This window comes from Rosa rugosa, chromosome 2, assembly GCF_958449725.1.
Source record: "Rosa rugosa chromosome 2, drRosRugo1.1, whole genome shotgun sequence".
Classification (NCBI taxonomy): domain Eukaryota; kingdom Viridiplantae; phylum Streptophyta; class Magnoliopsida; order Rosales; family Rosaceae; genus Rosa; species Rosa rugosa.
In genome coordinates this window covers 62,673,407-62,699,198 of record NC_084821.1, presented here as the reverse complement: position 1 = coordinate 62,699,198, position 25,792 = coordinate 62,673,407, and the positions used below count along the sequence as shown (strand labels likewise).

At 40.2% G+C, this 25,792-nt stretch overlaps 2 protein-coding genes and 1 pseudogene across 2 annotated transcripts; 2 read left to right on the top strand and 1 right to left on the bottom strand.

Moving 5' to 3' along the window:
• Positions 1-9,501: 9,501 nt before the first annotated feature.
• Positions 9,502-15,124, top strand: LOC133731247 (putative F-box/LRR-repeat protein 23; annotated as a pseudogene).
• A 1,371-nt stretch (positions 15,125-16,495) lies between these two features.
• On the top strand, positions 16,496-17,215 carry LOC133731246 (F-box protein SKIP19-like). The gene is made up of 2 exons (XM_062158665.1): positions 16,496-16,689; positions 16,963-17,215. Exons 1-2 carry the CDS (start codon positions 16,496-16,498, stop codon positions 17,213-17,215), a joined length of 447 nt encoding a protein of 148 aa, XP_062014649.1.
• A 5,874-nt stretch (positions 17,216-23,089) lies between these two features.
• LOC133729182 (protein kinase PINOID) lies at positions 23,090-25,583 on the bottom strand. Its single transcript, XM_062156667.1, has 2 exons — positions 24,569-25,583; positions 23,090-24,231 (listed from the first exon to the last, which is right to left on the bottom strand). Exons 1-2 carry the CDS (start codon positions 25,147-25,149, stop codon positions 23,430-23,432), a joined length of 1,383 nt encoding a protein of 460 aa, XP_062012651.1. The 5' UTR covers positions 25,150-25,583; the 3' UTR covers positions 23,090-23,429.
• Positions 25,584-25,792: the final 209 nt, after the last annotated feature.

Here is a 25,792-nt window from a genome sequence, read left to right as displayed (position 1 = left end):
TTTACCTGATCTGGGGAACCTAGTCTTCTCCGACGAAGGACGGAACAAGATCGATCAACCCCAAATCGAGGCACTCCTTGTCAAGATGATCTCAATCAGATCTGGCGCGGGGTGTTGGGATATGGGCGATCGCATTGGAGGTCTACTAGGATTGCGCCCTTGGCCTCTCCTCCATCATCGATGGCAACCTATTCCAATCTCTTTGTCATCGGACTCATTGAGCATGACGGCTACTGTCTCCTCCACGAGGCCAAGGCTAGGCCTCTCTCAATCCCAATTTGCTGCTGAAGCCCTGGTTTTAATGGGGACTGTGGATCGATCTACTTCGTCCTGGCCAGGGACGTCAAGGCGAGGTGAGAGTCTCCGCTTGGGCGCTGCCGGCGGTGAAGCATGCAGAGATGGAGTGGGGCTCTCGATTGCGGTGGTGCACAGTGGTGGATGGCTCCTGCTCTGGTGGATGGTTTTAACGCTATCGGCGCTGATGCTGTTGATTTGGCTGATCAAACTCCTCATCCAGCCTTTCTCGTCAATCTGGTTCCGATCAGATTCGATGTTCAATGGCTTGGGCGGGGATGTCCTGATGGTGCAACTGTCTCTATGGTTGCACTTGGTGGTCGTCGCAGCGTCAGGTGGCAGTGGAGTCCGAGGCACGGAGCTGCTAGAAGGTTGCGCGGCGCCGAGATTGGCTGGGCCTTTTGGGCTTGCTTACTCTTTTTGGGACTTGGATGAGGTCTTTGGGCCTTATCTTGGGCCTCATGAGGAATGGGTCAGCCTTCTAGGGCTGAGTCTCATTTAGGTTTTATTTACCTAGCCTATTTACTTGTCTTTGTAACATAGTTTATAGGCTTTCTTGAATAAGTGAGCATGGGTACCGTCAAATGATCGGACCTAATCTATGTATCGCTGTGGTTTTACCACAAACTCTTTATCTGCCCAGAGATGGTAGAGGGAGGATATGTAATGGTCCTTTCTGGCCTGAGTAATATTAATATATCGACATGATATTTTTCAAAAAAAAAAAAAAAATGATTAGAAAACCATGAATGAAAAAAGAAAAAAAGGAAAGAAAAAAAAAAACAGTTTATTTGACCGAGTTGTGGATGCTCACACATGTCAAATAAAACTGAAAATGGTGATATGAGAGAGTACATGACATCTAAAGAGAGTTCAAGAAACAATTTCTCTTCTCCACGCAGAAGTTTATATAAAGAGCAAAGTGAGTACGAAGGTTGGAAGTTCTGATCGTCATTCGTTTGGTCTCATATGAACTGTTGTCGGTCCCGGCAGCAGATTTTGATTTCGTGTTTTTTTTTTTTTTATCAAATCAAACAACTCATATAGAGTAACTAGCCTATTGTGAGTCAAACTTACGACCTTCCACTTACAAAAGAAAAATTTATGCCACTACACCAAATGGTACTGGATATTTTGATTTTGTTTTTGGTCCTAATTATGGAGTACATTGATCCCGATTCGGATAATGTCAAAGCCAGTTGGTGAGACCATAACAGTTTCAAGTCATAACAACATAATGAGTAGAAGGTTTTGCTTGGTGGCCATTGCTATCCACACCCATTGTGCAAGAAAAGTAACCAAGTCCCTTTGCATTCCTTTTTAAAGGAGGAATCTCCTTGTTTCTGTTGGTTTCTCCGGTGTAGCCTGACAAAATGCAGTAGCCGTTGACTGACAAGAAGATGAATTCGGGACCTTGTCAAAGGAAATACACAGCGTTAGAGGTACAGACCGAGTTGGTCGGTTTATCCATCTCTGATGCTTAAGTAAGGCTATGTATGTAATTTGATAGAGTAACAGTAAAAGATTTAGAAGTTATTACCTTTGTGAAGGTGGTTGAGCTTTATTTATATACTCCCAGCAAGGGAAGGGTTTTTCCACATCTTCGATGTGGGATGCGGTTCCCCTATTTGATAGGTTATGGGGATGGTTCTGATGCATACTTTGGGGAGCCCTATTGGGCTGAGTGTTGCTCTGAATCACTCAAGGTGCAGCCCTTTGTGGAGACCACCTGGCTAGGTATTGTTTCGTCCCCTTAACCTGGCATTTGGGTAATCCTACGGGGTCTGGTACTAGTATGAAGACTATGTGATAGTCCAAAGTATGTGCTGGTATGTACACTCCTTATTAAGACATTCATGAGTTCAATAACAATGAATGATGAGACTGAGAATGAAGGTGTTAGGATGTAACTATAAATGATGAGATTAGGGTTGGGCGTTTGAGGCCGAAAAACCGAGGGACCGATCCGAAAAATTGAGAAACCGACTGTTCGGGACGGGCTGTGTAGTCACCTTTTACGGTCAGGGCTAGAGATCGAACCGATAACATCAACTACGGGCTGGTCTCGGTTTGTAACTTCTCTAAGTTCGGGTTATCCAAGCCGACCCGATTATACAGCCTTGTATACGTGTCAGTGTGCCATTGGCCCATAATTATCCCAAACACCCGAGTCAAAGCACGACCTCAGCCTCATTTTGCCTCATTTGTTCGATCAGAACCCTAGTTCCCAATCTTCTTCCCCAAATTCCACCTCAATCAATTAGTCCACCAAAAGAAACCACTGACCCCGATTTCTTCCTTCCATGAGTTCTATCCACTATCATTCTCTGATTTCTAATTTCTTGATTTTCTTTCTTCCATCCACTGACCCCGATTTCTTCGACCAAAAGAAGCCACTGACCCCAATTCTCTGTCTCTCTGATTCGCATTCTCTGTTTTCTTCCTTATTCCATCCACTGACCTCGATTTCTTCTTTCCCTCAAATCCTCAATCCACTGACCTCCGATCCGGCAAGTTCGCTGCCAAGCATGACCTCAGGTGAGACAACAGTCAAATCAGCAACAAGCATGGCTTCGAGGGGGCGTCGGAAATGCTATAGTTCCGGCAACTTCAACAGCGGAAGCAAGCCAATCCAATCCGGCGAGTTCAACAGGTATACCACCTGTTGACCCAAAAGGGAATGGGAAGAGGAAAAAGGGTCACAAGGCTGGAAAGTTTCGATCCGAGGTTTGGCTGCATTTTGAGAAGATTGAGAAGCCAGTCACTACTACAAATATGACATTTAATGACAATATTTAGATGACATTTGCTCAAAAACGTCATTAAATACCCTTTCTATGACGTTTTCTAAAGGAAACGTCATGGATCAAAATTTCGTCTCAAGTTTATGACGTTTTCGAAATGTCATTGTAAGTCTTACTATTTAATGACGTTTTTAAACTGTCATCACTCTTATGACGTTTTTCAAATGTCATGAAAAATGTTTTCATGACGTTTGGTAAGTGTCATGAATGAGAATAGACCATGGCATTCTGAAAACGTCATGAAAAATGTTTTCATGACGTTTGGTAAGTGTCATGAATGAGAATAGGCCATGGCGTTTTGAAAACGTCATTATAAATGTTTTCATGACTCATTATAAATGAGAATAGACCAAAAAAATTAAAAAAATGTAAAATCTAATTAAAAATATAAAAAAACTCAGTAATTCTCTAGATGTAAATCTATGTGAAGAGAGATCTCCTCAAGGGAAATCTATGTGAGGAGAAATCCCCTCAAGGAGAATCCAGGTGAGGTGAAATACCTTCAAGGTGATGTTGTGTGAGAAGTAATTCTCTAAATGCAAATCCGTGTAAGGAGAGATCTCCTTAAAACGAATATAGGTGAGGAAAAATCTCCTCAAAGCGAATTTGGGTTTTCCCTTCGAAGGAAAACCGAGTGAGGAGTGGAATCCAAGTGAGGGCAGAAATTCCCTGAAGACGAATCTAGACAAGGAGTAGGTTTTCTAGTTTTAAGTGAAATGTAGATCTTTTATTCTCTCATATGGAGTAGGTATTCCGTTCGGTCAAATTATTATCAAGCCGAGAAATTAATCCCATTGGTCAGAGCAATAGCACGCGGATCGCGATCTCCACCACCTTCTCTTACAACATCAGCTGTCCATTAGAGTCCTCATCAACGGCCCAAACTCCCTCTCCACACCATTCTAAACCTCCCTAAAGTTTTACCTCTCCCACTCTCCACTATAAACCCCGCAAATCTCATCCCTTCCCACCATCACCATTTCAACCTTCTCCGATTCTCAAATCTCAATCTCATCCAAAAACCCATCAACCCCTTCTCTTCTTCTCAGGGAGATCAAGAAGTACCAGAAGATCAACCTTCTCCGATTCTCAAATCTCAATCTCATCCAAAAACCCATCAACCCCTTCTCTTCTTCTCAGGGAGATCAAGAAGTACCAGAAGAGCACTGAGCTTCTGATCCGCAAGAGGGCTTGAGAGAGATCTAATGGCAATTTGGGAAATGTTTAATCTTTTAGATGTAGATTTTGTGTTTCAATTCTCTGGTTTTGGAGTTCCTAGATCTGGAATTGGAGTATTTTCTCTCTGTAATTTGTTAATGGCAATCTAATGGGTAGTTGGATTTGTGATCATATTGTTGGCTTCTGTTTTGCTGGATGTAGTTCAAGGGGAGTCTGTATATATGTTTTGTTGAAACATATTATAAAGATCAGATTTTTGATGCTTTCTTAAGTTTGCGATGATGACGATGATTCGCTTTCTATTGAATGTGAAGAATCTGTAGTTTAGCAGTGTAGGAAAATGAATGGAAGAAGTGGTAACTGTGATGTTTGCCTCACTGGTTTCAAATCAAGTGTCGGGCCAAAGCTCAAGGCTCTTTGCTTATATGGTGATTTACTAATGTAACTTTTGCGCATGCATTTAATTTTTTCCTGTATTAGTTTGGGATAAAATTGAACATAGGAGAGAGGTGTTCAGAGATCATTGAGGGGAGTTCATAGGGTCATTCGCTTCACTGCTTCTTGCCTTCTTTCTATGACGTTTTGCAAATGCCATAAAAATGTTTACCATGATGATTTCTAATGACGTTTTAGCAAATTTTCTATGACATTTTCTAATCGTCATGGAAATATGTCATATGACGTTTTCTAACTGTCATGAAAAACTTTCTATGACGTTTTCTAACCGTCATGGAATTCCTTTTATGACGTTTTCTAACCGTCATTGAAATACTTTCTATGACGTTTTCTAACCGTCATTGAAATACTTTCTATGACGTTTTCTAACCGTCATGGAAATACTTTCTACGACGTTTTCTATCCGTCATGGAAATACTTTCTATGACGTTTTCTAACCGTCATGGAAATACTTTTTATGACGTTTTCTAACCGTCATGGACATACTTTTCTATGACGTTTTCTAACTGTCATCGATTCATGCCACATAAGACGGCACCAGTAGAGACGACGTTCTGCATGACGTTTGAAAAACGTCATGAAAACCATTTTATGACGTTTTTCAAACGTCATTAAAAGTGTTCTGTGTAGTAGTGAGTGTTCGAAACAGTTGATGGGAAGATGCAGCAAGTTCGAACTGTCACTCATGCCCAATGTAAGTATTGTTCAACTTATTTGGCTTATGATCCATATGAAAATGGGACTAGTTCTCTTAGGAGACACATTCAAGATGTCTGTAAGAAGTATCCGGGTAGGGCTGACATAGAGAAAGGCAGACACTATTGGGTGGTGATGGGAGTGTAAGTGTTAGTGGTGAATCTAGTTTAGTTGTTAAACTATGGTCGCAGGATCGGTGTAGGGTAGCTGCTGTTGAGATGATTGTGATGGATGAATTGCCATTCAGCGCAATTGAAAGAAAGGGTTTTAGGCATTTTTGTTCAGTGGCTGTCCCAAAGTGGGATATTCCATCTAGGAGAACAATAGTGAAACTGTTTTTGAAGATGTATGATGCAAAAAGAGTGGAGCTGAGGAAGGAATTACATAATCATAGTGTGTGTTTAACCACTGATACATGGACATCAGTGCAAACATAAACTATATGGTGCTAACTGCACATTTTATAGATTATGGATGGAAGATGCACAAAAGAATTCTCAACTTTTGTGTAATTAGTAATCATTCGGGCAATAGCATAGGGAAGCTTATCGAATTATGCTTGATTCAATGGGGTATCGAGAGGGTTTTGACAATTAGTGTCGATAATGCCGCGGCTAATAAGCATGCAATTGATTATGTTAGGAAGAAAATGGTAGATTGGTCGAAGAAGCCGGTTTTAGGAAGGAAGTTTCTGCATGTGAGGTGTTTGGCTCACATCCTCAATCTCATTGTGAGATCAGGACTCAAAATGTTAGATAGGTCAGTGGGTTCTATTAGGAATGCAGTTAAGTAAGTTAGGAGCAGTTCATCGAGGCTTGAGGTGTTCAAGAACTGTGTTGAGAAGTAGAAGCTGGAATCTAAGAAAATATGTGTCTTAGATGTCCCAACTCAGTGGAATTCGACATTTATTATGTTGGAGACTGCCCTAGAGTTGAAGAAAGCCTTTTATAGGATGGTTGACGAAGAGGACAACAAGTACGATAGCTATTTTGATGAACCTGAACCAGAAGACAATGAAGCGGAGCTTGAGGATGGTTTTGTAGTGGTTGATCCGAAGACCAGAAAGAGGATTGGACCACCAAATGAACATGAATGGGAGAAAGCTGCAATATTTGTGCAGTTCTTGAAGGTTTTCTATGAGGTAACCTTGAGGGTTAGTGCATCAAACAAGCCTACCTCACATCGAGCATTCCATGACATTGTAAGCATTCAAGCTGAGATAGAGGACCTGTTTGATAGAGATGAAGAAGATTTTGAGCATGAAGCACATCGAACCCTTCAACAGATAGCTGTGAAGATGAAATCCAAGTTTACAAAGTTTTTTGCCAAGTTGGAGGACATGAACCAGCTTCTTTTGGTAGCTCTCGTGTTGGATCCTAGGTATAAGCTTAGGAATTTTGGCATTACTTGTCGGGATATGCTTGGATATGATGGTTCTCAAGTAAAGAAGGCATCGGAGGAACTTAAGGAGTTAGTTGTGCAGCTTACTGACCTGTATGCATCTTCAAATGGACTTCAGAAAGGTAGAACCAGTTCAGAGAGTTGCATTACTGGTGGAAGGACTGGAAGCAGCAGCTCTAGTACAAGGACCTTGAGTGGTAAAAGAGCTGACATGTTGAAGAAATGGAAAACAGAGTTAAGGGAATCAGAAGAGGTGGTTGTGCAACATGAAGTGGACAGATATTGTCTTGATCCAATTGAAGATCCACCTGAAGAAGAGGATTGGGATCGACATTTTGATGTGGTGGAGGCTTAATGGAGTGAAGTACCCAAATCTGCAACTTGTGGCCAAAGATGTGCTTGCTGTCCAAGTTAGTACAGTGGCTTCCGAAAGTGCCTTTAGTACTGAAGGTAGGGTAATTGATCCTTATAGAAGTTCAATGACTCCAAGAACTGTGGAAGCCCTCATATGCATGCAAAATTGGATCAATTCTACCAGCATATCCGAGATCGAGTACTTTCCAACTACCGAAGAGTTCGAATTCTATGAAAGAATAGAAAAAGGTGCTCGATTGTTTCAAACTTTCAGTACATTGCTTGTGTAGTTTTTGTTTTTTTTTTTCCTGCATTAAACTATTAAAGTGAACTAATTGTGAGTACTTTTGATGTAGAACATCAACTTGAGGATACTGCCTCAAGTGAAAAGGCTCGTGCAGGAAAGCTCTCAAAGGCTGCAAAGATAACAATCGATTGTCATGCAGCAGGGGCTTCAAATACTTCATCTTGAATGCTTGATGCAGGATTGCAGGTTACTTACTGTGTTTATTTTTGTTAATTTTTGTTGTTGTTGAACTGCATTACTGCAATGTGTGAACTAGCATTCTAGTAATGCATTTTGCTCTGGAACTGCAATGTTTTCAACTTGTATGTGTTACTTTTTAATTGTGAACTTTGTTAAAGACAATGTGTTCTGAAGAGATTCAAAAGACAATCGATTCCATGACAATGTGTTACGTTTTAATTCTGAAGTGTGTAATGTTGTAGAACTGCAATGTGTTAAGGGAATTCATAATTGAGATGTGTTGTAGGCTTGGAGCAATGTGAATGTGCTTGCTGCATTACTTGTCAAGACAATGTGAATGTGCTTGTGAAGTGTGTAATGTTATGTTACAATGTCATGTGTTACAATTTTCAATTTTGCAGGCTGTTGGAGGCTTGGAGCAATGTGAATGTGTTTGCTGCATTACTTGTTTGAGTGTTTGTTGCTGCTGGTGGAGATAGTAAAGTTGTTGTTATGTACCAATCCTTTGTGCCTATTGCTTCTCAATTCTTCCTGCCCATCAATTGATTTAATTATATTGGACAATTTCAGTTTGTTCTATTTTTTTGTTTTCAGTTCAAACTTGTAGAGTTGTAATAATTTGCTTTCTCAATTTCTGAGTTTGGAACTTGGGTTATGGAATGAGTTCAGTTGCTAGAACTTCGTGAGTTTACCTTCTCAAATTCTGGTATTCATGTGCTGTGTAATAAACTAATAATCTCATTATGAGTTTTGTTATGTTATGTATCTCATTGTGGTTGACTGATTGTATTGCATTGTCACAAGAAGATGTTGGAAAACAGGAAAAGGTCATTTCCCATAAGGCAGTGGCTAGAAATTTGGTGTAATTTGTGTTAAAGGACCGAAAGCCCGAGAGCCCGGACCGATTATAAACGGTTCGGGTTGCAGTCGGTTTTGGTATGAAAAATACTGAAGCCCGAACCGAGACCGATTAGTCTGGTTCGGTCTTGGGTTCATACAAATTCGGGACCAGACCGACCCGCGCCCAGCCCTAGATGAGATTGAGAATGAAGGCTTGATATAGTTGCAAGTGTTTTGTAGGATAAAATGAAAATTAAGTATTATCTCCAATGGTAATTTTGTATTAGAGTATACTTTAGTCTTGGTTTAATAAATGAGGTATACGTAAGGTAAATAACATATTTAGTAGGGTGGCAATAGCCGTACTTTAATAAAATCATTAAAAAAAGTAAAGAAATTATTTAAAATTCAGTCAAATTATGATTATTGAATTCATTAAACTAAGTTAAAGTTATTTTTTAAAAAAAAAAAACTAAGTTAAAGTCAGTATGAAAGTAATAGAATCCATAAATTCTGCAAAATTCATTAGAATTATAAAAACTAAATACAATCTTTTAAAACCATCTAAATTGAATTCGCGCGCCCCATTAGTTTTCTTTCAGTAATTTATGTTGCTTGTGATATCTTTTAGACAATTGTTTTATTTGATTTCTTTTAGGCGATTGAAATTGGTACCCATCTTTTCAACGAACATATGCAAGGACCGAGAGTGGTTTGTATTACGAGGGCGTCGAGGGGTGCTAGTTTCAACATTCAACTCCCTTTTTGATCCCTTTATGTTCAAAAATACACTTGGGGAGAAAAATTGCCGCCCAAATATCTATGGGCCGATAGCCCAAAAAAATTAAAAATATATTGCCCAAATTAGGCATTATCGGGCCCAAAATCGCTCAGACCCCCAATTTAAAAGCGAGCACCCGCTCACTTGCTCTCTCATTTCCCAAGAAATACCTTTTGCTCTCCCCGAACACTGAAACCCTAAATCCCGCCATGAGCGTATCTTCTCATGGAACCACCCCTGGACGAAAGAGGATCTCCCGAAACTGGACGGAGCTTCCTGATAATGCTACCGCGTCGATACTCTCACGGTTGGGAGCGATCGAGATCCTGGAGAGCTCTCAGAAAGTGTGCATGAAATGGCGCAAAGTCTGCAACTCTGCAAGGACCCTCTCATCTGGCGCAAGATTGACATGCGCAACGATGGCGATCTCGAAGACATAGACTACGACTTGGAGGAGATGTGCCGCCACGCCGTTAATCGGAGCTCTGGTAATCTGGTCGATATTAACATTGAGTACTTCGGCACCGATGAGCTGCTTGAGTATATCACTGATAGGTATGAACTTGTTTGTGTTGGATGTTTTGATCTGTTTAGAATTTCTTGGTGAGTTTGATTGGATTTTTTGTTTCGGGGTTCCAAATAGCTGGAAGGGGGTTTTCATAGTTGTTGTTGCTGATATGTATCTGTTTTTGTTAAATGCATTTGGTGATTTAAGTGGGTGATTGAAGTTTTTGCTTGTGAGAGCAACTCCAACAGCTTCTCTATAATTTTTGTATTATAGGGAAGCAAAAGTCAAAGCTTTAAGCAATTTTTCTTCTTCAACTCCAACAGATTCCCTAGTTTACAGCGATCTCTAAAATCTCCAAATTCTTCCTTAAAATTTTAGAGATTGCTGTAAATTTAGGGAATTTTGTTTTCTCTCTCCTTACTTTCCCTAAAATAGAGAAAGTTATAGGGAATCTGTTGGAGCAAAAGAGGCTCATTTTTCCCTAAAATAGAGAAAAACTAAAATATGGGGAAGCTGTTGGAGTTGCTCTGAGCCTGTGAAAATGAGGAATTCAAGGTTTGTATCTGATGATGTCAGTGCAGAATCCCTCCCTATAAAGTTGCAGGACATTCTATTTGACATCTCATGCCATTTATAAGTGTGTATGGGAGAACTTTATAGTGACCTCATAGTTTTTTTTTTTTCTTTTATTCTTCTTTTGTGAAAATAGAATTACAGTAACATACAATTAAGTTGATGAATTTACTGATATCCTTGACTTTCTAGCATCTGTCCTCTCTGATATTGTGTAAAATAGACAAGTTTATACATGTAGTCATGTACAATATGTTTCTTCCAATTAATTATTATTTTCCTGTAGAATTACTTTGAGTGGATTTTTATATGCGTGACCATTTAACACATGCATCTAATACCTTTTAGGGTAAATTCCTCCTATGGTACCTGAGGTATTGCTACTTGGACAGTTTGATACCTGATGTATTAAAGGGGACAGTTTGGTACTTGAAGTTAGACTTCGTTTGACACTTTGGTACTTCTGTTAATTTTTCTGTTAAATGTAAGGATAAAATTGACATTTAGAATATATGTATAAAAACATAATAAAAAAACATGAGTTTGTGAGTTGATTTTCTTCATAATTTTATAGGTATGAAGACCTAAAATAATACCAAATAATATCATCGCATTGTGTTTATGAAGAGGAGGAAAAATCCAAGTTTTGGAGGAAAAATCAGTGGATTCATAGAGAATAATAGTACAAAAAAAAAATCTGATTATTATATTTTTTTAACATAAAATTCGAATATTTCACCTTCAACATAACTCATAAACATTAATTCATACCTATAAAATTATGAAGAACGGCAATCAACCCACAAACTCATGTTTTTTTTAGGGCAAATTACTGGTCACACCCTCATCTTTTTGGGATTCGACAGTTCAGTCCCTCGTATCGTAATTTTAACAAGTAACTCCTCAGACATTCAAATTTCACACAATTTGGTCCAAAATGACAATTTTACCCCTCACTTCCTTTTTTTTTTTTGGTTATTTTTCTGCTTCTCTCTCACTCTGTCTCTCTCTAACATCACCGCCGAATCCAATCACCACCACCACAACAACAACAACCACTCCACCCCTCCCTCCATCGCATCCTCAACCCCTCGCCGCCGCCACCACAAGGGCTTCTCCCAGCTGGAAAGCTTCTGAATCCTCGCTGCGCTCCCCGAACGAGAATCCTCCTCTCCGAATGCCCGGAGCAACTCTCACTTCTACCACAAGGCCTCGGCATCGCCGTCCTCCTCGTCTTCGTCGTCATACGTGCATATGATTCCGACGATTCCGAAACCCGGACCAGAAGAGAAACATGAAATCTAGAGGAGGAGAGAGAAACTAGATCTGTGTTTCTCTCTCTCCTCCGACACCCACTTTCGGTCACCACCGTGACTCACCTCCACCACCACGGACTCACCTCACCGACCTTCGACGAGTTCAACGCAGCCTCCATGACATCCGACAGCAACCCACGAGTAGAGGCCGGCGAGACCAAGATCTGATTTGGGCACCCATAGGCCATAGTGCCCTCCCACCGTCTCCGCCTCCCTCCCCAACCTCAAATCCACCGTCCATTTCCTCACCTTAGTGGGCTTCTCCACCGATTTTCGCCGCCTAGTCGGTATGTGCCCCGTAGCCTCCATGACATCCGGCAGCAACCCACGAGTCAGAGGCCGGTGAGGCCAAGATCTGATTTGGGCACCCATAGGCATAGCTCCCTCCAACCGTCTCCGCCTCCCTCCCCGACCTCAAATCCACCGTCCATTTCCTCACCTCAGTGGGCTTCTCCACCCCCGAGTTCCGCCGCCTAGTCGGTATGTGCCCCGAAATCCTCGCCTCCATGGTCATTCATCCATGGTCTACTTTGGAGGGGGAGAGCGAGAGGGGCGAAGTGGAATTGGAGAAGAGAGAGGGACGACAAATGAGGCTCAGGCGAGTTGCCGAGAGAGAGAGGAGAGACATAGTGAGAGAGAAGCAGAAAAAAAAAAAAAAACAAAAAACAAAAAAAAAACAGAGACAGAGGGAAGAATTAAAAAAAAAAAAAAAAAAAGGAAGTGAGGGGTAAAATTGTCATTTTGGACCAAATTGTGTGAAATTTGAATGTCTGAGGAGTTACTTGTTAAAATTACGATACGAGGGACTGAACTGTCGAATCCCAAAAAGATGAGGGTGTGACCAGTAATTTGCCCTTTTTTTTATTATGTTTTTATACATATATTCTAAATGTCAATTTTATCCTTACATTTAACAGAAAAATTAACAGAAGTACCAAAGTGTCAAACAGAGTCTAACTTCAGGTACCAAACTGTCCCCTTTAATACATCGGGTATCAAACTGTCCAAGTAGCAATACCTCAGGTACCATAGGAGGAATTTACCCTACCTTTTATAGCTCGAGTGGAATCAGACGTCTCCGACTGTTGTGTTGTGATGACATATCAGATGCGGGATTGAGTAAAGTGGCTTTAAAACTTCCATTGTTGGAGGAACTTGACATTTCTCTATGCGATAATATCTCGCATGAAGCTGTAGAAGTGCTTGGCCGCTCTTGCCCCTTTTTGAAATCATTCAAGTTCAACAAAGAGTGGAGTCAGTTTTCACAAGACGGTCGCGGGCCATACGAGTTTCATTTCAGTGATTATTATTCACGTATTCTTGATGCTTACCGAAAAAGAAATCAAGTACCCTTTCATTGGAATGTGGATTATGATGCAGATCATGAGGCACTTGCTATAGCAGGAACCATGCATGGTTTACGACACCTCCAGCTTTTTGGGAATAAGTTGACAGATGATGGCTTGACAAGCATTCTTGATTGTTGTCCTGATCTTGTCTCACTTGACCTGCGCCATTGTTTCATTCTCAATATGGAGGGAGATTGGAGAAGTACATGTGCTGAACGAATTAAGAAATTGTGGCTTCCCCATGATTCCACTGAGGGCAAAGAATTTGTAGCTAGATCTGAAGCTTATTGTTTTAAATGGACAGAACTCCCAGACAAAGTTACAGCATCAATACTGTCAAGGCTTGGAGGGATTGACATCCTCACTTCCGCTCAGAAGGTCTGCTCCAAGTGGTTCAAAATATGCAAGGACCCTCTGATGTGGCGCACCATTGACATGCGCAATAGTTTTGATTTTGACGACTACAAGGCCTTCTTCTTCCATGAGTCGTGTGAACATGCCATTGAGCGTAGCTGTGGTAATCTGGTTGACATCAATGTTGAGAACATTGGCACTAATGAGCTCCTTAAATATTATATCGCTGAGAGGTATTTCATCATCACCTATTGAGATCATTTGTTAGTACTACACATTTCAACATGATTTCATTTTTCTTGACGTACAGTTGTTGTAGGTATCTTAAACGATCTCCATTAAATGGTGTCTTTTATGAGTGGATTATTATTAATAAGGTGGTGTCTTTGAGAGTGAAAGAGACTGTTTGCAATAATCCCAAATTAAGTCTTAAACTCTAAATATATCCAACCAGTGTGGATTCAACACATCTAGGATTTTGGCTCTTAGCAATTAGTAGTTGAGTAGCAAACCTCTAACTGATCAACCTCGATCAGTAATAAATACAGTATATCTTCTCCATAAAGGACTTCCAAAAATTGACTTAATAATTTTATTTTACATAGTTGGGATTGGGGAAGGAAATGCACGAGTCTCTGAGGCTTTGGATTGGTAGAGTTGAACTCTTTCTGAATTGGTTTTGTTCGATACTCTCCTCCTGTTGATAGTCATTACTCTGCTGTTATAGTATTTTGAGGCCTTAACAATCGCCTCTAAACGCTCCATGTCCAATACATCTCAGAATCATCTATCAAACAAATCATTCAAGCTTCTGTTTACTTCACTTGATTGCTTTTAAAAGTTTGCTTTCAAAATTAAACAAACCACAAAGTTTACCCTTCCATATATATCACCAACTGTTTATAATGAAATATGATTAACTGCGAAAGTTAGTTGTTAGGGGTTCAGTTTATTTGTATGACTTCTAACTGTAAAAGACCAATTAAACTTGCTAGCTGTATTTGGCCAAAAATAAAATTGCAGAACTGTATTACAAAGTTGAGATTTAGCATGTTAAAGTAATGAATGCTACAGTTTATATTATTGTCATAAAGTTTATGGGATAGGTATATTAATGGTAGAATAAGCATGTCCTGAAATTTCTATAAAATCTTTGAAGCTTCTCCCTTAGTTGAGTGTATTTCTCTATGTTATGGCTAACATATTCATTTTTTAATTTTCAAACAGTTCAAGTGGACTTAAACGCCTCCGTTTAGTTGGTTCTCATAGAATAACAGACAAGGGCCTCCGTGAAGTAGCTTCAAAATTTCCAGTGCTGGAGGACCTGGACATTTCATTGATCGAGGATATTTCACATGTAACTCTTGCATTAATTGGGTGCTCATGCCCTCTTTTGAAATCATTCAGATTTAACAAACGTTGGTTCGAAGAAGACCAATATAGAAATGTGCGTTACAAGCTTGAGCGTAATGACTGTGCACTTGCTATAGCAGGAACGATGCCTGGGTTACACCACCTCATGCTCTTTAGGAATCAGCTGACCAATAAAGGCTTGTGCGCCATTCTTGATGGTTGTTCTCAGCTTCAGTCACTTGATCTGCGCCAGTGTTTCAATCTTAAATTAGGGGGAAAGCTCGGAAGAAGATGTGTAGAACAAGTTAAAAAGTTGCGGCTTCCACATGATTCTGTCCATGACATTGACCCATCATATCAATTTGTTTTTGATATGTAGGGATTTTTGTCTTGGGATAGAGTTGGAAGCTATTCACAATGCCCTCCCTCAGGCTTTGCTTGTTGCTGTTTGTTTATCAGGCAATGCATTATTTCTTTTTTATTATGGGAGATGAACTTACTACATGAAGTTAGGTTCAAATCTGAGATTGCCTGTTTACTTGATTATATCTCCTGTGATGAAATATTAGTCTGCATTTTTCATGCTCATGGAGTTAAACATTAGCATAATTAGGAGGTGATGATCGATAATCATTCTACGTACTTCAAGTTTGGTCCGGTAAATGTGTTATTAGATTAGGTTCCCATCTATGATCTCTTTGCATATTCAGAAACATTATTTGTAATAGAGTAGTGCTACATACACCAAAAAATTATATAAAAAACTAATACTAAAGGATGTGGCATCCTACGTGGCATGAACCAAGCATCCGACCCCTCTCCTCCGGCACTCCGCCGCCGGCCTATGACTGACGTCGATCCACCCAAAAACAAGGCCCAGAGCCCAACTTCCGCCCTTGAAAGCAAGAAGAAACCGACGGAGAGAGAACCCCACCCCTTCAGCTTCCATATTATAACCAGACAGAGAGAAATCAACTCTATCGGTCAAAATTCCGGTGCTGCTGTCAACAAACCCTAGCAAGACACCCATCCTCTCAGAGAGAGTTTTTATATATATATATAATTAGTTATGTATATAGTTATCCTTACATATTTGAATTTTAGAAAATTAGTGCACTTATTAGTTTTGCACTTGGATAATATAATCTTTCAGTAACTCAAAATTTGTAGGATGAATTGAGAAAATAGTAGGGTGGCAATAGCCGCATCCATTGAGCAATTAGGATTATAAATATTTATTCTTTTTTATTTTTAATAAAGGGCTGGTGCGGCTGCCATCAACCCTTGATTTCATTAGTCGAATACATGGGGGATATTGAGCCTGAACTCCTGGTTACAATAAGCATTTAGAGAACATCTTGAAATATTATCAAGAGTTTCATTCAATGAGATACCAACTAACAAAGAGCGCTCTAATGACTCTAATAGTTATTCTTTTCTTATTAGGCATCCAAGGGTTTAGAGAAACTAACTCCTCCTTCATCTTGTTTTTAAAACGATATATACCGATAAATCGATAATTTCTTCTTCCCGAAAGTTTTGAACTTTTGATAGGCACACCCTAATTTCAAACTTTTCGTCTAGTACAGCCGAGCCAAACAACCCAAAATTCTGAATGCGCAAATCATCCAGAAGAACCGCCCACGGTGGCCGACACCGAAACTGGACGGAACTCCCAGACGACATCACGGCGTCGATACTGTCACGGCTGGGAACGCTCGAGATCCTCAGGACGGCTCAGAGGGTATGCATGACGTGGCGAAGAATCTGCAAGGACAACTCTCTGGTTTGGCAATCCATCTACATCCACGATGAACATTACATCGACATGAGCTATTTGGACAAGATCTGCCGACACGTCATTGATCTTAGCTCTGGTAATCTTGTGGATATCAGTATTGAGTACATCGGCACCGATCAACTCCTCAAGTACATGGCTGAGAGGTATTGAAATTTTTGTTGTGTGTTTTTTTTTTCTTTACTTATTTGGTGATAGCTAGGGTTCATAGTTTCAGACATAAAACTCGAATTTTGTGTGCTGGGATTTACTTGGATTTTAATTTTTAGCAGTGTATTATTACAAGGGTATATGATCGAGTGAAAGAAAATTATACAGATTGATCCAAGCAAATCCTAGCACCCAAAATTATGTGTGTCCGGGTCAAATGTCTCCGTTGTTTGAGGGCTAACATGCATACCTCTAAAACTGTTTGGCAGCTCAAGCGGAATCAAACGCCTCCGATTCGTGAATTGCACTAGCTTAACAGACGAGGGATTCAGCGAAGTGGCTTCGAAACTTCCCTTGCTGGAAGACCTTGACATTTCGAAATGTGATAACATCTCATCTAAATCTCTACAGGTGGTTACGTGCTCATTCCCTCTTTTGAAGTCGTGCAAATTGAATTCACTCAAACTCAATATATCAAGTGAAAGCAGGTGGCTTTGTAAGGTGGATTATTGTCATGGATAAACACATGCAGGACTGAGTTAATCAAGTGACTTCGAAACTTCAGAAATAATGTTGGAGAACCAGGATGACATGTATTGATCAAGACAAAAGTTCCATTGTTGTCTACATCATTATCGGATTGAGGTTGACCTCAGTGATTTAGGTTTTACTTACTAATCAATTTAGCTATTTCAGATTTCCGGCATGTTTATCCAATTAGTATTTTAATGTTTAGTTTGTCATGATCCCACATTTTTCTTCCAAAAAAAATATTTGAGTAACAGATGTTTATCTTTCCGGATATAGGTGTATCATCATACTCATCACCTACCTCATATTTTTTCTATGCAAAATATTCACCTACCTATTCAGCGTTGAATTTCAAGCGTACTCTAATGAACTATATGTTTTTTTTTTTTTTGACGATGCTAATAAACTATATGTTGGAAATTAAGTGAGTTGTGGATGTTATATATGTTTGTCATTACAATATAAAGCATTCAACATGTCTGTAGAGAGTAGTCTTCTACTGTTCATTATTTGATCTGACTTCAAATTTCCCGAGTGTGAAGAATAAAAACCTCTATTCCAGTTTGTGTAAGTATACTAGAAGACTGACGCTTATATTTTAGTTTGTAGTGAACAAGTTAGGAGCTTGCTTGTTTTTAGATAAAATCTTGCTTTGATGATCTTCTTTGAGATTATTATATACAAATGCTATCAAGAATTATGGAAATACTAAACTTTACTCACCAAGTGTGGGTTGTCTTTGGTTGGGGAGATGGAGATATGGTAAAGCCGTAAAGGAATGAGAATGGGAAAGATGCACGGCAACGAAGGTAGAGCCTTTGGTGAGGGCACACAACTCCTTAGATATGCACCTCCCAGTGCAATATGATTCCATCGTTACACTTCATACACTTGACACAGTATCTGGACCCCGAACTTGCGCTTAGACGTTATGACCTCCGTCGCGACCTGAAAACCCTAATCCAAGTCAACAACTAGGACTCAGACCTTGGTCTAAAATTGCTAAGGCGCTGAGGATAATTGCTTTTGTTCTTAATGATAAACTTTTCACAACCGAACTAGGGATTAATTTCGACTTTGCCATTGTCATCACTCATTCCCATTCCAATTTATTTTTTGAAGTAGAAACGACAATTACTCCATCCACCCACCTCCCATTATACCGATGAGATTTGAACATGTAATATCTACAATGTCGGTTATTCACTTATTTTAAATAATCAACCGATCACAACTCGACATCATTATTATTTGTTCTCTCGAACTAATAATTTAAAATGATGTTTGATCTGGTCCATTACGTAATGATTGAGGAAATAAGGCTGTCTGATCGGCCCAATTGAGCTTTTACAAAGACATAACCTCAAGGCCCTCAATCAATGATATCCAACCAAACCAAGAACTTGGTTGGAACTTTGAATCCCCTCCCTACAAGTCCAAAACCAAAACCAACCTAAGTCTCAACTCTGATTCAATTCTTTAAAGCAACCGAAAAAACTCCCACTCCATTTTCCCAAGAGAAGTTTCACTCGAAAGGATCACAGTCTATTACATAGGCAGACAATGAGATCAGGAACTAGCCCTAATAGCACAGTTGCCTTATTCATTACGCTTCACCATTAATCTTTGATAGAACAGATCATAGCATATAGCCCGTGTAATCACTCTAGCCAAACAGGCCTATCATACTGTTAAATCTTCGAAGCAATAAAACTAATATTTTTTACCATAGTTAATACAACTCCGAATGACCAGACCACGTAAGAGTACTGTAAGCCCTGATCTGGGAAGCCTAAGAAGCTAGGGCAAAAGGTAGGCACAAGTTACGGTGGCTCACGTGGAGCCTTTCTCTGAGAAGCTTTACCATTTTTCAACCCAAGAAAAGCCGTGCGACGCCGTCTCGGGCAGAGCCGGAGCCACCTGGATCGGCGGGGCCCTCAGATTCTGGAGATTACGCGATTCTTACGCATACTCCTATCACTCCCTTATTGACTTGACCGGAATTCTTTAGGGGAAATGATCTGACACGACACTTCCATATTACTGTACGCCAATGAAATGAGGTTACGTGCTCATGCTGTCGTTGACGATTTTGGTTGTGCTTGGTTTTGCAGCTCTTGCTTCACTATTTCTCTGGGTTTTCAGTCTTTCAATGCCGACGTATTACATTTGCATTATCTTAAGACTTTAACGGTAATTCTTTCAAAAAAAAAAAAAAAAGACTTTAACGGTAATGCAGGATTAGAAGGAGAAAAATTCTTACATACGGTAGCCGCACAGGCATTCTTACATACGGCAGCCGCATCACGTGGTTGTGTGGCTGCTCAATCAGAACTCATTAAAAATTTCTTTCATTCCGAAACTGTCCTTGTTTTTTTTAAAGTGAAATACCCAAAATACCCTCTTGCTAAGGGTCTAATTGGTCAGCTCGTACGCAAGACTTTCTCTTAAAAGGAAATCTGCTAAGGGTCTGATTGGTCAGCCCATACCACGTGTTCATTGCGTCTGCCGTACGTAAGACTCTCTTAGAAGAAAATCTGCTAATGAATGATTATGAATGTCATGAAGTCTTTTGGTGAAAATCCAAACCCCAGTCGTAATGAATTTTATCTGAAGTAAACGTAGAAGATATGGTATAGAACTATACATCAACCGGAATAGGCATGCTTAGAAGTATTTGGACCATGGAGGAATCCTGGGATCCTCCCCTCCCCAGAGCTCTCCTTTAGTGTTGGTGTCGGCCTGGCGTAGTACTTTCGTTGTTATTTATCATCTCTCGCTCACCGACTCTGATTTTGCCAACCAAGTTGATTTTAAACTCGTTTTCCAATTGAGTCGAGCTGATCTCAAACTTGAGGAGTACATTTCCAAATCAAGCTAGCGGAGGTTGAACTTCAAAGAGGTCAAAAATATAGAAAATGAAAAAGCCTTCATCTTGTGTTTGTTTTGTTGTTACGTGTATTTTGTGTAACTATAAATAATGCACTAACATTATCAAGAGGTGTTGACCGTTGACGCATTGATAAGCTTCCCTCTTAATTAGTTTCATTATTGTTGGTAATCCCCTTTAGTTCATATGAAAAGAATATTGGTGATGAAATTGAAGCCATCACCATCAAATTCAAAAAGATGGTCATGAATGTTTTCCTAAAATGTTCATAATAATTAAGTTGCATGTTAGGTGAAGATGGCCCAAACCATTAAATAGGTAGCTGGCAATTTTGTATTGCTGCAACCATTACCATTACACCCTAACTTGCATTCTCTACTCTACCTCTCAAGTAGTACAAAACACCTCTCAAACCCAACTTTTTTTTTGTTGTTTTGATAAAATTACGTAAATGAGCACTTAATTTTTACCGAGTAATATTTTAGTCACTTACTTTTTTGAAAATATATATGAGGAATGCTAGCAATATTCCCCTCCAACCTTTCTTTTTCTACATTCCCCACTTATCTCGTGTCATGTGGATTCATTCATAATTACAATTTATGTATTAACTATCTTGAAAAAACAACTAATTTCATTCCATGTTTTACCTTTATTTATGTTTGACTTTATTAAATGTTCTCTATTAATATGAAAAAAAAAAAAAAACTCTTGACTCTTTTGTTGTTCTAATTTTTTCTAACGTTTTTTTTTTCATTTTTTATATTTCTTAAGTTTTTCAACCAAAATTTTTCTTTCATTTATTTGGTCATGTTCCATAATACCGAGTCTTTTTTGACATCTTTTTTTATATAAAACCCAAAAAAAACAAAAAAATGGCAAAGCTCACTAACATGGCAGCTGCAAACCTTTTTTTTTTCTTTTCATTAGAACACATGTTAGATTAAATGATTATATAAATTTTCTCTCTCTTTTTTTTTTGGGAAAAAAATTTGAAGTATGTTCTTAAATATATATGTACGTGTACGTAAGCCCACAAGAGTGATATAAATTGCAAATAAAAAGGATTCACAAAAGAAAAAAAATATTGAGAAACTAAAATTAATTGAATGGAGAATATAGAAATGGAGAAGTTGCTAACATTCCTCAACATATATTACATTGGCTAACACAACTCATCAGAAACTATTTGTGTAACTTTTTTTTATTTATTTATCAAATTCTAGATAAGCAATATGTTGACATTGCCCTACTACCAACCTTTTTAATAATCAAACAAAGTTAAGGACTCGAGAATATGTTTATTAGCCCTTAGATGATTATCCTAGTTAATTGTGCCCTTTGAAAAAAAACTGTTCCTACCCTAATGAAGGTCATCCCCAAAATCTCCCTTACCCAGAAAAATTTGTAATATAATTATACGTTTGCTTCCCCCAATCTTCATAACCCTTTTTAGGGTATATGACCTAACATACAAAACCATCTTAATCTACCTTCTTCTACCAACTATGAACATAAGCTACACCACCTATCCTTAACCATTGCCACCCATTTTTTTCCCTCTCTTGTTTAATCAGTCAACCCTTGTCTTTTCTAGTTTCTCATCTTGATCATCACAACGGCACTATCATTTCATCCAAGCTAAATCATATGTGTGTCTCTTCTTTTTTGCACCGACCACGCGTGTGACTCTTGATAGATCATGAAGGTGATTTGATTATGCAGAAGCCATGGAATTGCAGCATGATAGGAATGGGAACGTGGCCAGCAGCTAGAGGAGACACGTGGAAGGCTTGTTGGGGTAATGAGGAATCTGTAGGTATATTCTGTAGGGTTTTTGCAGAAGGGAGGGGACAGTTCTTTAAAGGGAGGTCGTAGGGTGCCTGGTTGGCAGGTGGTCATTTGGGCTACCCCCATGTGTTTATTGTTAATGGCCTTCTCTAAGTGACTAAGTCCATGTAATATGACTATTATCTGAGTAATTTATCCGTACTATTCAGTTTTATAAGGAGTTTGATGGTAGCAAACCAATAACGTACTGTTCGCAGTAGGCCAGTAGTGTTTTTAATTTTATACGCTGGTTGGCGAATTCTATACAGCGGCCGAGATAGTTCACACTTATATATATAGAGTCGATCTATATGAAGCTAATATACCGATCAGAGGGTTATAACATGCATTGCGTACTTTCGTTTTCATATAAATAGGAAGTTATTCATAACAGTTAAATTACATGTATGATAGGTTATCAATGTCTCGATACCTTGCCAACTATGAAAATATATACGACACATTAGAAGAAACACAACATTATCACATGCATGCACAAGATTATAGTCAGAGACGGCTCTAGTATTGTCTTCTAATAGTTGATCGCATGTTACTTGTTTAATATTTGATGTAATAACAAAATTTGGAGAGGATTTTCAGTTAAATTTCCAATTGCAAAATGACACAAACAAATACCGTTACGTATGTGATGTAAGAGTACGAATGTGAAAATATTGCGAATTTTTGTGTTAGTGTTTCATTTATGCCAATTTTAATTAGTAAGTTGGGACATGATTGTACCGCCTCATCCAAAACTTACTATCTCTCGATACATAAACATAGAATCCACATCCTACTAGCTAGGTTGATTAGGGTATCTTGTCATTTCTTCTTTTTAGTTTCTTTTTGGTTCTCTTTTACCAAAAAAGTTAAGTGGGTGACGATCCATACGACTAGTACAAACCTCGCCATATGCAAAACTGCACAAAAAGTTCACTTTGTTCTCTTTTTAGTTATTTACTTAAGAGTTATACGTTCTTTACAAAACAAAGAAATTTATTTTACCATGTAATATGTAGACTAGAGTCACGTATAGTCATTACTTATTGGTATTAGTAATGTGTCGGTCAATAATATTGCACGTTTACAAAACTGAAAGAGGCATAAAAGATTGACTACAGAGTTATATAATTCACATAGAAGTATAGAACAAAGATCAATGCATGATGCATATGATTCTCATATAATGTCATTTTAACCTTTTCCTAAACCATCCATACAAGGTAAAAATGTTATTGGGGCCAGAACAGTAAAAAGAGTCAAATTACCAAGTTTAATCCCATGTTGTTCATTGTTGTTGGTTTTGGATACTCGTACCATTTTTTTTTTCTCATTTTCTCTGATATATTTACCTAAATATTAGCTAAGAAAAAAAAAAAAAAAGGAGACAGCTCCGAGAATATACACAACTGTCACCAGTCACCCGCCAGTGACAAAATCTGGCAGGACTGTCTCAACACGTGGCGCGCATCCCGCCGTCAGTTCTCAAAAGTAATCGAACGCCCCAGACTGTCCGTTATTTTTGTTCTGATCATCAGACTTGGCGTGGTAATACGGCGTCGTGTTCTGCTTTCTCAGACCCGGGACCATCGGCGGCCGCAGCGACCGTATCAACGCCAAGTTGATCCCCTTGAAGAAAGGATGCTTCTTGACGTCAGCAGCGCCGCGCTTCGACCCGAGCCGCCGCTCCGGGTCCTTGTTCAGAAACCCGGATATCAGGTCCCGCGCGTGGCCCTCAAGCGCGCTGCAGGGCGTGGACGTCGGGAAGGTTAAGGGACTTTTCACGATGCTTCGCAGTGTAGTCTCGTTCGATGGAGCCGCAAACGGCGTCCGCCCGTAGATCATCTCGTAGAGGAAGATCCCAAACGCCCACCAGTCAACCGCGTTGCCGTGGGACATACCGGAAGCAACCTCCGGCGCGACGTACTCGTGGGTCCCGACGAACGAGCATGACCGGGCGGCGACCGGCTCAGCCACGAAGAGGCGGTTCGGCGTCAAAGTCTGAACCTTTCTGGACCGGAACAGCCGGTTTGAGAGGCAGGAGAAGGGAGTGAGAGTGCTCGGGTGGGGGCGGGCGTACGATGGAGTTGAGATGGACTCTAGAACCAGAGAGGAGTCGGGTGATTCAACGGCGGGAATTGCGTCGGAGCAGAGAGAGAGGTCAAAGTCGGAGAGCATGATGTGACCGTCGGATCTGACGAGCACGTTCTCCGGCTTCAGGTCTCTGTAGATGATTCCCAACATGTGGAGGTACTCCAAAGCCACCAGGACCTCAGCAGCGTAGAACCTGCAAATGGAAAATGAAAATATATCCGAGTTAGATACCCGAGTCAGTCGCGACTCAGCGAGTTAAAACCCAAATTTTTTTTGTTCTTTTGCTAAGAAATCTTGACTGAAGAAGACGTTGCAGAGAGCCGAAGCAGACAAGATAAGAACATCTCATGATCAAAAGCGCAACGATACAAAAATACACATGGGGTTGAAATAATATTTTTGTTTTTTCAAAATTATTTTTAAAATCAATCCAATCCGGGGGGGGGGGGGGGGGGGGGGGGGGGTTTAATAATTTATGATATTGCTGGATCATACAATGTAGTATTGATGAGCATCGGCCATGAATTTACCTTGCGGAGCTGAGAGAGAAGCGGCGGTTAGGCTGTTTATGGCGGAGGGAGTGCAAGTCGCCGCCGGAGCAGTACTCCATGACGATGCAGGAGAAATGCGAGGCCTCGAACTCGGCGTAGAGAGTCGGGAGGAAAGGGTGGTCAAGCATTTTGAGGATCTTGCGCTCCATCTCGGCTCTGGGCTCCTTCTTCTTGAGGGCCAAGGCATCCTTGTCGACGACTTTCATGGCGTAGGCGCATGAGGTTGAGGAGGATGAGGATGATGATGATGATGAGTCGGAGTCGGGACTGCGGAGGCTGCAGAGATAGACGGTGCCGATGTCGCCGGAGCCGATGCGGCGGTGGAGGCGGAAGTCGCGGTAAGTGAGGGCGGATTTCTTGGAGCGAATGACGGAGTAGGCGAAGTCGGAGGAGCGGTGCGGCTTGAGGGCGAGATTCTCGGTGCCGAAGAAGTCGGTTGCGGCGGTTAAGGTGGCGGTTGCGTCGAAGGAGAGGCGGCTAAAACTGCTACAGGTGTCACTACTCATTGAACTGTCTGAATCACGCGCGAGAGTAGTACTAATCGGACCAAGCTCTAACATCTTAGAAGCTCTTCGCTCCGGGAGAGAAAGGAGGTCGCCGTTTTGTTGAGGCTAGAATCAGAGAAACACCGACTTTGAGCTCGAGCGAATGGGATGATAAGAAGAAAGAAGATTCAATTTTTTTTTTTTTTTGGTGTGGATTGAATTCAATGAAGGCTGACAGAGGGTTTTGTGATTGTTAGGTCAGGAGTTGTAGGCAACAGTGGAAAGACTGTGAAGATTGATGGCCAGCTTGCATTGGAGGAACGCCATTAAAGGAGGTCTAGCTCTCTCCGTACAGCTTTGAATGCGAGCTCAGGCTTTTTCAGGTCTGGACCTCAAAATTAGGGTTTGTAAAAGAGAGAAAGAGAAAGAGAGAGAGAGAGAGAGAGAGGTTTCAAGCTAGTTTGGTTCTGTGGCTTTTTCTCTACTCGATCACTTTGAGATTGAGAGTGGTTGGGGTATTTATGCTACGCAGTAATGGTGCGTAGGCGGTAAGTTTTGTTACTGTTCAGTAATAATATCAAAACAACCGAGGAGTCTGGCACGTGCGGTATTGCTGTTTCACTCACGGCGAGGGCTGGTGCAAGCTATATTGTGGTTTTGTGCGGGAAAAGTCGGGAATGCCCCTGCGGAGGGACTGTAACGGTCAACTCTCATGAGC